Consider the following 13,022-nt stretch of genomic DNA (forward strand, 5'->3'; position numbering starts at 1 on the left):
AAACATTCGAAAGCGAAACAAGGTATTCAGTTCCGCTCTGCCCAGCCGCGAACCGGCTTCCAAGCCACGAGCAGCCGGGCGTTAGGGGCACGGGCACGGGCACTTGAGGCCTCAAGTGGGCACCATGTGCGAGCATTTGGCTTGCAAATGCTCTGACCACAGTTGGGCTTCAGCATCGCTGATGCTGCTGTTGCCGGGTGTTTTGTTGATATTTCGAGGGCGGGGCAAACAAAGTGTTGGTCATTGTTTGGTTTGTTGTGTGTTTATGCGGTGCTTGGCAAACATTAGAGCGTATAAATATTGCGGCAAATTGCGACTATTAATCATTCGACCCATAGATTCCATCGATAACACAATTTGCTTTGGACATCTATACCAAAATGGTAGGTAGCCAAGGATTAGCCCATCAGGATTATCAGGCTGTCATCTTACATCGCCACCGCTTCACCTTATTCCAGAAACTCTTTATTGCGTGCATGTTGATTGCCGCAGCGACGGCTGCAGTGATTCCTGTCGAACAAGCCAGGCACCGTCGTGATGTCTCCGATATCGCAAATGAGTATATCCCACCATTGGAGGAAGTTGGCGCTGATGCTCCCACTGAGCACGTCGCCCAAGTCCCCACCACTGTAGGAGAAGATGGTTACCGCTACAAAACAGTTCGTCGTCTAAAGTACCGTCAACGCCGCGATGTCTCAGAGATTGCCAACGATTACCTACCCCCTTCGGAAGAGGTTGCAAGCGAAGCACCAGTTGAGGAAGTCGCCCAAGATTCAGCCGTTCTCGGAGATGATGGCTACCAGTATAAGACTGTCCGTCGCTTGAAGTATCGTCAACGCCGCGATGTCTCGGAGATTGCCAATGAATACCTACCTCCATCTGAGGAGGTGGCCACTGAGGTTCCAGTTGAGGAAGTCGCCCAAGAAACAGCTGTTTTAGGTGAAGATGGCTACCAATACAAGACTGTCCGTCGTCTGAAGTACCGTCAACGCCGCGATGTCTCAGAGATTGCCAACGATTACCTACCCCCTTCGGAAGAGGTTGCAAGCGAAGCACCAGTTGAGGAAGTCGCCCAAGATTCATCTGTTCTCGGAGATGATGGCTACCAGTATAAGACTGTACGTCTTCTGAAATACCGCCAACGCCGTGATGTCTCAGATATTGCCAACGATTACCTGCCGCCTTCGGAAGAAGTAGCCACTGAGGTTCCAGTTGAGGAAGTCGCCCAGGATTCCGCGGTTTTAGGAGATGATGGTTATCAATACAAGACTGTCCGTCGTCTGAAGTATCGTCAACGCCGCGATGTCTCAGAGATTGCCAACGATTACCTGCCCCCTTCGGAAGAAGTAGCCACTGAGGTTCCAGTTGAGGAAGTCGCCCAGGATTCCGCTGTTCTCGGAGAAGATGGTTACCAATACAAGACTGTCCGTCGCCTGAAGTATCGTCAACGCCGCGATGTCTCAGAGCTCGCCAGTGAGTATCTACCTCCATCCGAAGAAGTTGCCACCGAGACTCCAGTTGAGGAAGTCGCCCAGGATTCGGCTGTTCTTGGAGATGACGGCTATCAATATAAGACTGTCCGTCGTCTGAAATACCGCCAACGCCGTGATGTCTCAGAGATTGCCAACGATTACCTGCCGCCTACGGAAGAAGTTGCCACTGAGGTTCCAGTTGAGGAAGTCGCCCAGGATTCCGCGGTTTTAGGAGATGATGGTTATCAATACAAGACTGTCCGTCGTCTGAAATATCGCCAACGCCGGGATGTATCCGAGATTGCAAATGATTATCTGCCCCCTTCGGAGGAATTGGCCACTGAGGCTCCCGTTGAAGAAGTCGCTCAAGATTCCACTGTTCTCGGAGAAGATGGCTACCAGTATAAGACTATCCGTCGCCTGAAGTACCGTCAACGCCGTGATGTCTCAGAGATTGCCAATGAATATCTGCCCCCTTCGGAGGAATTGGCCACTGAAGCTCCAGTTGAGGAAGTCGTCCGGGATTCCGCTGTTCTCGGCGAAGATGGTTATCAATACAAGACTGTGCGTCGTCTGAAGTATCGTCAACGCCGCGATGTCTCAGAGATTGCCAACGACTACCTACCTCCTTCCGAGGAAATAGTTGCTGAGGTTCCAGTTGAGGAGGTAGCCCAGGATTCGGCTGTTCTAGATGAAGATGGCTACCAATACAAGACTGTCCGTCGCCTGAAGCTGCGTCATCGTCGTGCCTTGTAAGTGCGCCAGCTGCTGCCTGCCTGGATACGATTAGAGCCCCACCAACTCCTATTAGGACGTAAGTAAGGAACCTGTTTTGCCATTATTTAGCGATTGAAATCAACGAAATAAATCCAACGAAAATTGTTATAATATACACACGTCGTGGGTCGTTCTTTGTTTTAAGCGGACACACCTGTCGGTGGAAGCCGCCAGTTGGCCAGAAGTGCTCGACGTTTTCATAAATTGTATACCTTTTCGCTTAGTTATGACAGCAACAGTTAAGCTCATGGCTCAGCGCACAAGAACGCAATTATCCAAAAGCGACGGCAGCAAAAAGGACTCGGGAACTGAACTGGGAATGGGACTGGGACTGGGTCGGACCGCGCCTTAGTCCGGAGAACTTCAACGAACTCTAACAAATACTTTAAGCTATGCTTTTGAAGATGTTAATCTCATGTCAAGTCCACTTTACACACTACGTTAAGGGTTCGGACGCCGCACAACATGGCTAACAAGGACAAAGTCGCCCATTGATTTGTGTGGGTGTCTGTGTGTGTGTGGTGTTGTTTGGTGTTGGCAGAAAAAGTTGTTAAGTTAAAAGGCATTTGAACCACAGCGGCCAGGATTTCGGTCAGCGTGCCTTTCGGTTCTAACAACTTCCTACACAGCGCACCCAGCGACCGGCCAACTAATAATAATTTATCGATCCCCCAGCTCAAGTAGTCACATACGTGGTCCTTCCTATGATTTATGGCGTCCGTCTACATGTGTGTTTGTATGTGGGCGTGCCTGAAAACAAACTCAGCCCAGCCGAGGTGCCAGGCAGACCGACAGCCGCACGGAAGGGCTGTGGGACTGCGGACGGGTCAGCGCAGTGCCAAATTGGTTTAATGTGTGGTTAGACAACTTATTTAACGTTTTTCAAGTGGCTAGCAAAGGAGATGGGCAAGTTTTTACTCGTGCCACGACGGCCTGCTCTGTAAAGCTCTGTTTCCTATCTTCCTTGTGAGTTCTCTCAGCCAGTAACTCCAAGCTTGCCAGATGCCTCGGAAACAGTTTTTTCCTAAGGACTTTATATATTGAGTAATTATGTCTGCATAAAAAATTTAAGCCAAATGTCATATTTAATTGAATTCGAGAAGCTCTATTTTCTGCGTCTTCCATGGCAGTCGTGTAAAACCTTACCTTCAATTCTAAAACACGACTTTCCCAGTTTTTCAACTGCCTCTGCAACGGATTTTTAACCAACATCAAACACGTTTAAATGCTTCAAATATTGACAAAATATTATTTCTAAAATATAAACTAAATATCATATATAATAACAGCTAGAAAACTTATACCGCGCCCATCTCTACTCAGCAGGAACAAGTGTACCCAGCGCCTCAGAGGTGTCCCAGACGGTCACATAACGTTTTCTATCATGCAATGCCAAAGAAACGGGTTACCCGATATGCCGACATGCATATATAGTAAGAGGCTAGCCCGGAGGGGAGGTTGGCACTGAGATATGCTCGTAAATTAAAGGCCGCTATCAAAGGCGACGTTATGACATCATTAAAGCAATTATCAATGCTGAATTATAAGCGCCTGATAGCTTGAGGGAGGGGTAACGATCTGAAGAGCAAACTATTTTAATGGCCTTGGGAAAAATATGCGAACTTCAAAGCGGAAATCACATAAAATTTTATGAATTATTTCAAATATTTTCAATTACTCGAACGCCAGTCGAGAGTCGAGGGTCGAGTGTCCACAGTCGACAGTTGAGAGCCGAGAGCCGCCAGTCACCCCAGTTAGATAGACAAATGGAAGAGCATAAAAAACCGCATCAAGAAATTTATGCGCCATTCAAGCGTGGAACATTAACACATCCTCCTAACAAGGAGCTGCTGGGTAAAGTTGACTGCATAAACAGCGGAATGAAAGTGAAAATACGAGACTCGTAATGTGCGCTGAACAGCAACTGCTCCAATATTTAGCTTGATTAAAATTCAAAAGGTCTTAAGTTCAAAAACCGAGGCAAAGTTTTGTTATTCCCAGCGCCCAGTGAAAGTGAGCACAAGGGGAATATTGTGGGAAAAGATAAAAGCATATATTTAGAAAAGCATTTCTTTATCCTAAAATATCTCTCTGGGTTTGCGATTGGTATTTCGAGCAGGAACATACAACTTATACCCCGGCTTAATAAATCGATAAATATCGATCTTGAGCCACTTTACCCTACATGTATGAGCTTGCGAGTCTTCAGGCTTGGTTTGTGGACTTTTAAAAACTTCTTCAAAGAACAGGAATTTCGAACTTCTAACTCTTTCCCCAAAAATATCTCTCAGCTTGCAAGTATCTAGACTTGGTTTATGGGCTTTATAAATATTATTTAAAGAATAGGAATATTTAATATACTCCCCAGCTTAGTGCCTGCTGCAGGGTATCTTTTAGTAGGATACCATTACAATTACTTGAATTTTTGTTGTTTCTTAAAGCCATAATTCAGCATTTATAGCATCATTATCACAAATGCCGAGGGCGATCTAGCAACACTGTATGTCCCCTCTGGCCATGCCCCCTTTTAGCCAGCCCGGCACGAAAATCAATTTTGAGCTCAGCTCGCTGATTAGCCGCCTGCACATGCAAATAAGCAGGGGATCTGCTTGAAGGGATGGTCTGGAGGAGGGCTGAGAGGATGCTGCGGATGCTGTTTTTGCAGCTGCCATTACTATGTAAGCCCGAACTTGGCCAGGACGTGGCCAGGACGATGCAGCCGAACAACTTTATGGCCACAATATAATTTATTCAATGCCATTTGGCGTTCGGGGTGCACAGCACATGACAAGCAATTGACATTTTTGTGACTTTTGAAAACTATAAAATGTGCAGCTCAGCCATACAACAGGCCACAACAAACCGGCCAGGCCAAGGCAAAGGCAACGCGTAATGATGACGGCCATAAAGACCACAACAGCGTGTGGGCCAGACGCGGTGCGGCAAAGACTGCGGCAAAGAGCTGGTTTGGGGATATATAAGTAACCCATACAAAACATGTACGAATGCTTGAGTCTCCAAGACAAGACTAGGAAATACCCTAGGTAGCCCAAAATATGCTCAAGAGTGCATGCAAGCTGTTATTTCAGAAAAATATCTTTAATTTGTTAGTCATGTTATTCAAACCAAGTCTTCAACTATATATAATATATATTTTATTAGTGCTTCCCACCACCTGTTGCATATTTTAGCACAAAAATATGATGCCCATTTAAGCCGTTTCCAATGGGCTTAGGGTATAAAAAACATTTGTTGTTCGACAAAATAATAAAGTTGCGCTTGATTATGTTTGTGTTGGTGCCACATTCTCTCTCTATATCTCTCTCTTCCTCTCTCTCCCTCTCTCTCCTCTCTCTTTCTCTCTATTTCTGTATGTGTATGTGTGTATAAGTAAGAAGTAAATACCAGATACCAAATACGACAACTAAACTAAAATTTTCAGCATCATATGTAACAGGACTTACAGCACATTACATATCCCGCCCACGACTACAAGGTCCAGAACCCCAAGGACAAAGACCAAGACCACGACAAGGGCGACGACGAGGACGAGGAGGACGACGTTGACGTTGACGTTGGAGGCGACGCCCATTCCCTGCCCCAGTTCGCCGCCATTTGTGCTGCTTGTCAACGGCAATGGCCGTATGCCGGATATCCTTTTTGACATGTCATTAAATTTTATACACACAATAATTTTTCACAATTTGCTTTATGGCCACTTTTAAGAGTCTGTCCGATGTGTGCGTTGAATATATTATATATATTTATAAAGAGTGTAAAGCGAACCAGCCAGCAATAACAAGTTGAGTTTATTGAAAATAGACAACACACTTGGCCAGAACCTCCTCTCTCTCTCTCGCTTGGACAGCCTTCAAGTAGGAGTTGAAAGAAAATACACACTCATGTGGCTAAACCTGACAAGTTTTCATTTTGAGAGCTCATTAAGATGATAGATTAACTATGATAGAAGTCCTCCTTCGATCGATCGTTCCTATGGCAGCTATATAGTAGGTCGATCCGATTACTACATATGTAATGGGTGGAAAGGGAACCGGGACAGACGGACATGTCTCAATCGAATCGGCAGCCTTCGGCTAAGACAACAGAAACCAGAACCTCGTTCTTCAGTTGCCCAAAAGACACCTCATCCTCCAAGAAGTGCACAAATTGTAAAAGCAAGCTATTTGGAATATATGCACATTATATAGTCAATACATTCAAAGTAAATTACTTCATTTAAGCGAACAATTAGCATTAAGTACTCAATTGATTTGTCTCCCTATGAATCCATTGCCACTTGTAGTTTTAGTGCCAATTCTTTAAGACAATGAACCATGCTAGATTCCTTAAAACTCATTGCTAATCAGTTTTGGTATCCGAATGTCAACCGCCGACCACAAAACGATTATTGCACAAAGTCTGGCCATAAAAACTAAACGAATGCACAGAGCAACAGTGGAGGCAACAGAATTCAAATGTACCATACTATACTATAATTTTACGGTCATTAAATATTATTTGAAAATCGAAGACGCAGACCGGTTGAGAACTTAAGCCTTTGTTTGTTCGGTTTGTCTTGTTGGTTGTGTTTGTTTCTCTGTGGGTCCGTTTCATCTCCGACAGAGTTGAGCCATTTCGCTCAGCATAAGTTCAAATGAGCGAGTCACTAAAATGAACAACTAAACTTATTCAGAATGATATGAAAAAACTTTTCAGCTATTCAATTGTTTATGAAAGTTTTACTCCATTCAGTTTGCCCTCGTAAAGAGGTTTCTTTAGTTCATCATAAACCAGCTAGCCTCTATTCATAAAAAAAAACGGTATAGTTATTCTTTCAGTTGTTTTTTTATTATTATTGAAAGTATACAACCTTCAAATATCTCTAAATTCTTGGGTCTTCGCTTGAGATAACATTACAGAACTCAATTGAATTAAGGAACTGAACAAGTTCATATAAGTTCATATGCTTAAGTTCTTGGCTCAATAAGTAAAATTATAAAATATATAAACTTCTATATATTAGTTATAAAGTGAGCTGGCTTAAAGGGCACGTACTCAGCTGATGAGCCGAACATAGTACACAGTTCACCAGTGAACAACTAATGAATGTTTTCATTTCATTAAAGGGAAAAAAAATGCCTTAAGTATCTATAAAGAATATTTGGAATAATAATAAACTTTAATTTAGAAATCTGAACTGGTTGAAAGAACCGCACAGGCTCAGAGAAATCTAGTTCAGCGACGAACTGATAATAATTCACAGCTCACAAATGAATGACTTATGAATGTTTAAAGATTATAATTTTAATGGTTATATAGGGTATGAAAATACCTTGAGTATATATAAAGTATATATAAAAAAGTTAGAAAAAATGTAGCTTAGATAATTGAACTGGATTAAAGACCCGAAAAAGTTCAGAGAAATCTCGTTCAACTGAACATAGTTCGCAGCTCATAAATGAACGACAAAACTTATTCACCAAGCTGGAACTAAAATTCGCATCTCCAATGTCCGGCTAAATGTTGAATTGGTAAAATTAGGCATTTTATTATGATACAGTAACTGGCACTGAAGTGCTCGACGTCCGCCTTTCTTAGCTTACAATCGATTTGGCATTATGTGGCATTATAGGCAACCGAGCCAAAAGGAACTGGAGCTTCGTTTAACAAGAGCCAGCGCAATCGTCAAGCAGCATGCAAAAGTGAACGCCAAGCGTCTCACACGAGGTACAGCACAGGCGAGGGTGGGCTGGGGGGGGGCGCGGTTAAGTGCTGCAGTGTCAACGTTTGCATGCCACAAGGACTCAGGCAGGACTCCTCGAACTATCGTGTATGTAGTTCGAGTCGACTCACTCTTTGGCAATAAAGGAAATCTTCTTACAAAACATTCGCTTAAGTTTATTCAAACAAACTTAGATAACACACACTCGCACACACACACACACTCACACACTTGCACACACACTTGTCTACTTCCTGCTTCGGCTTGTGCCTGTGGCAAAGACAAAGACGCTTCAATCAGTCAAGCGGAATAAGCAGCGCCGCACGAGCAATCGTCTTCGGCCTGAGCCAACTTTTCCATCTACATATAGGGTCGACTCGTGCCCCTACCCCTTTCCGCCCCTCTGTCGACATCCTCAATTACAATGCCTTTTGTTTTATATATATTTGACTCGCACGCTCACTTTCTCTCTCATTTCGATGGCCATTTTGTGTTTTGCTACGTTTGCTAGGATTAAATCTATGGCCGAGCCGCAGTTCAAAACCATGATTACACTTCAATCTATTTTCCTTTTGGCAGTGTCTCTCTCTCACTTTTGGCTTGGCCATTTTGTTTTATGTCTGCTCGCCTGACAGTCGGAGTCCGTGTGTGGGTGAAATGAGCAAAAAACAAGAGCTCTCTAGTTGCTACTGCTCGAGTAGGAGATACCCTCAACACAGCGATAAGCTTCCTGTACAAACATTGTAGCCTCATTCTATTCTCATTCTCATTATGCTTCCCTTTGGTCCTAGAGGGAAAATATATTTTTGAGTGCTTGGAGCTCGATCCTAATATACTTTTCATGACTTGAATAAGGCATAATCTGTAGAATCGATCTTTCAAAGTGAGTGAAAGAATGGGAGAGGTATTCATAATGTGAAACATCTGTATATAGATAATGTGGCGAATAACTATGTACTATATACCAAGTCTTATTTATTTAGCTCTTATATTTTTTAAGTCTGGCAGACAGATCGACTCACTTCTTCTGCCCGTTACATATCTTACGCCAGGCCAGCCTACCTTCTATAACAATTTTCTATGAGTTGAGGGTATAAAAATGGCATTGTGTTAAGAAAAATGCGTTTCAAAGAGATATAAAATGTTAACATGACCAAAAGACTATGGGACAGCCCACATGGCCGCCCATCGTATTGGATATAAAACATTGAATTTAATCAAAAAGGATTTAGCTGCCGCTGCTGCTGTGTGTGTGTGTGTGTGTGTGCGCGCGTGTGCATGTGTGTGTGTGTGTGTGTAGTCTCTGTAGGGTTCCAGGTTCGCCCACTGAGCAAATGGGTTGCACTGCCTTGACCTTGCGCCTTGAAAGAAATTCCGCGCTGCCACGTGCCAGAAGCTGGTCCCTGGAATTGGCTATAAAAATAAAGAAATGCTACTTCCACTATATAAGCAGTAATATGTGGTAGTAAAGAAGGCTTATGACTTGGCTGTAAAAAACTGAAAAGGGCATTCAATTAAATCATTTTGCAGTAAACGAGTTAATCACAGAGATTGTCGAGGTGCTGTGCTTAATGGTAGAGCACAGTCTATAGTCGAAAATTGTTTAAATGCAGCTTGGAGAAATCAGTTAATTTAAACCAAAGAGGGGAAGGAACGAAAGTGTCAAAGATTAAATAGGTTTATATGGAAGAAGCTCTTTATACAGAAACCTTAGCTCCGTCTGATTGTTTCTAGATTCAAAAATGTAAGGGAAAAAAAGAAGTTTGAATTCAAAAGTTCGTAAATAACTATAAAGGTATATAGATTAATGATATATTATATTATATAGTAAATGGCTTAATCACTAAAATTGAATGAAAATTAAGTTGTTAGAAGAAACAAAACTTGGTAAAAAAAAGGTTTTTTTCTGCAAGGATGTGAAGTCTTTCTCTTTCCCTCTCATGCTGACTATTTTGCAAAGTAACAGGCAGACAGACATGACTATATTGTAAAGACTTTTGATATTGATAAAGAATATACACTTTATTCATTCCGGGATGTGTTCTCAATACTGAACCCTTTTTTCAGACTCCAATAAGACATAAGCAAAGGCATTTCACTTTACAGTGCAACATTTTGGCTTCAAAAAGTGCTGCCTGCTTTTAGGCTTGCGTAAAAAGGCGACGGCAGCCATTTTGAAAAGATTTCGCATTAATTTGCAGCCAATACATAATTAAGTTATTGTGACTGCAACAAGAAAAATAAATGCTAACGGCATTATCTAAGCTTGAGACAACAGCGGAAGCGGGCGGCGGCAGAGGCAGAGGCCACAGCCTGCGAGGGGGAGCGAAGGCGGCAGAGACAGCGGGCAGAGAGCGGGCAGAGCTAAACCAACCAACCAGTTGCAGGGCCCCGCCGGCTCTGGGCTGCGTCTGGCTGGCATGTCTGGCCAACCACCACGGCGTGGCGATGCGTACACCAAAATCTGACTACGTTCACGGACGCCGGACGCAGTCAGAGCCGGAGCCGGTTGCCCCGCTGCCCCCCTTTGCTCGAATCCCCGTGTCGTGGAATTATATTTCCTATGGGCGGTATTTGAGGCCCGCCTCTGCTGCACACACAACTGCCGGCGGTTGCTCAGACGTTATAATTTGTAATCATGTTGAGTGCAGTGACGACGGCGACGGCCAAAAAACGGGGTTGTCCGGCCAGGCCAGACCCCCGACCCCTGCCCCGCCCCTGAACGGTTGAGTCTGCCTGGCAAGTGGTTGTTGACTGCCTGATGCTTTGCAAGGTCTTAGCTGTTATTACGCTCATGTGTCACTTTTACAGTGCTGCCAGACCATATGCGGATCTCTCTATGTCTGTGTTTGTGTGTATATGTATATGTGTGCGTGTCTGTGTTGCTGCACTGTTCATATTTTATTCAGAATTTGCCTGCTCTTGTGGATTTCCTGCTTTAGCTATCGCACTCGCACTCTCGCCTGCTCTCTCGTTCTCTCTTTCACTATCTCTCTCTCTCTTTCGCTCTCTTTCGCCCTGCTCTCTCTATGCGCCCCTCTGCTGCGTTTTTTATGGCATCTACAGACATTTTGCCAAGTTAATCTCCGGTTTGTTTTTCTGATAATGGGTTTGTCAACGCTACTTTGTGAGGTCCTCTATTTGAGTACGAGTTCATCTGTCTATCTGTGCGTGTGCTTGTTGGTGTGTGTGTGTGAGTGTGCTTGTGTGTGTGTGCTGCTATCTTAATATATGTATGTGTGCATTTGCAGTTGTGTCTGTGCGACCTGGCCGCATGTTGTCTGTGCTCGTATTTGATATTTACTTTGCAATGCCAAAAAGAAAAAATTAAAGGGCAAGTGAGCGAGCAAGTACTCTAGTCGACTAGCAGATACCCTGTACTCAGCTTTGAATTGCAATAGTATGCACACAATAGCCAAAGCTTCATCTTTCCTTCTTTGGGGTTCTTAATAAGCTTGGGCTATGAGCAGGAAATAGGTTGTAATTTTAAGTAACTACATCAATTGAAAACTTCATTTTGTCTGATATTTTCTATAATATTTAAAAGACAGCATCTCTAGAGTGCCCAGCTCATATTTCCGTTGCAGTCGCATACCTTGTCGTCCCGTCGAGCTGCCCGGCTCGCTTATGGCATTTATTAAGTAGTATTCAACTGGTGTATTAAAATGGTGTTGCTTCACTTCAGCCACGCCCACAAATTTAAGCAAGTACACGCCCAAAAATTAATCAAACTTCTGTTGCAATTCGGTTGCTGTCATTTTTTTTTTTGGGTGGCTGTTGCCAGCCAGGCGGCAACTGCCTCCCTGTCCCAGCACCATCACCCAATTATTTGGTGGGCGGCGCTGTACGTGACATTGCCGCGGGCAACTGGGAAACGCCACCGTGAGAGGGCGCCACCACGGAGCTGCTTAAACAGCTACCAACCGGCGAACATGTGTCTTGGCCGCCCGGTTAAGCCTTTTAGCCCAACTATAGCTGATTTTGACAAGCTCAATTAGAGGCGGGCACGTCAGAGCTGGGCGCTTAAATGCACTCAGATTGGAGCTGAGATTGGTTTGGGGCTGGTTGGCGCATTCAACAATAATAACAACAACAACAACAACAAAAACCTTTAAATTAATTGCAGTTTTAAGCAGATTGCAAGCTGTTAAACAGCTCAACCAGGCAAGAGCTGAGCAACATCAACAATACACTTGGCGAAAAACGCGGATCTAAATTCTAAACATAAACATTTATTTTTTAAAATTTAAACTACATTTCTTGCATGTTATTATGAGAAACAACTTAAATTAAATTTATGTGAATATTTACTAAGTCGATTATACAAATTTCAAAGTGTGACTATATAAATCGATCTGGCAGATCGACTGGGTGAGACCTTCGCAATATGCTTCGCGTACGGACTCCTCTAATTCTACGCCTAGCCAGATGATTAGGATGGTTTTCCAGCCGCACTTTGTCCCCGACTTTCGGCACTTCTAGGTCTTTTTCCAAATCGAAAGTTTTCATATACCTGGGTATTGAAGCGAATCTTAAAGTTGCTTTGTTCTGAACCGTCAAGAGAAACCTTCTAGCGTTTTTCGTTGAGCTTTCCTTCTAATTGCTCGGGTTTTTCTTTGAGTGCAACAACAAAACACGCGCTAATAGCTTCAGCTTAAGCAGTTGCCAGTGCCAAACCCCGTTGCCTGTTGCCAACATCCGCCTGGCCAAGGTTGACTTCAATTGCACGCACACGCAGACTGTTGCTGAAGTTGGGAGTGGAGGGTGGAGGGGACGCCTCCACACGAATCCACACGTTGCACTCAAGATGATAATCATGTTTACGTGGCGCAAGTTAAATTGCTAGCGTAATGGACTAACAGCAGGTGAGGAGCCGAAGCAGGTGAGAAGAAGCAGTTGCAGTTGCTGTTGCTGTTGCCCTTTACCAGAGCTCGTTGCAGCTCATGCGTGGCCCGTGCTGTCAGCGGCACATTTGGGCGCCGGTTGCAAGTGGCCAAAGAGGCTGGCAAAAAAGCATTTGTTTGGCCAAACCGATGTGGAGATCCTCTCCG

The 13,022-nt window shown here is 43.9% G+C and overlaps 1 protein-coding gene across 1 annotated transcript; it reads left to right on the plus strand.

Moving 5' to 3' along the window:
• The first annotated feature begins 303 nt into the window (after window positions 1–303).
• Window positions 304–2,355, plus strand: LOC6636555 (probable serine/threonine-protein kinase kinX). Its single transcript, XM_002060023.3, has 2 exons — window positions 304–383; window positions 459–2,355. The coding sequence occupies exons 1-2, from the start codon at window positions 381–383 to the stop codon at window positions 2,226–2,228; spliced, it is 1,773 nt and encodes a 590-aa protein (XP_002060059.2). The 5' UTR covers window positions 304–380; the 3' UTR covers window positions 2,229–2,355.
• Window positions 2,356–13,022: the final 10,667 nt, after the last annotated feature.

Source organism: Drosophila virilis, chromosome 3, assembly GCF_030788295.1.
Source record: "Drosophila virilis strain 15010-1051.87 chromosome 3, Dvir_AGI_RSII-ME, whole genome shotgun sequence".
NCBI lineage: Eukaryota > Metazoa > Arthropoda > Insecta > Diptera > Drosophilidae > Drosophila > Drosophila virilis.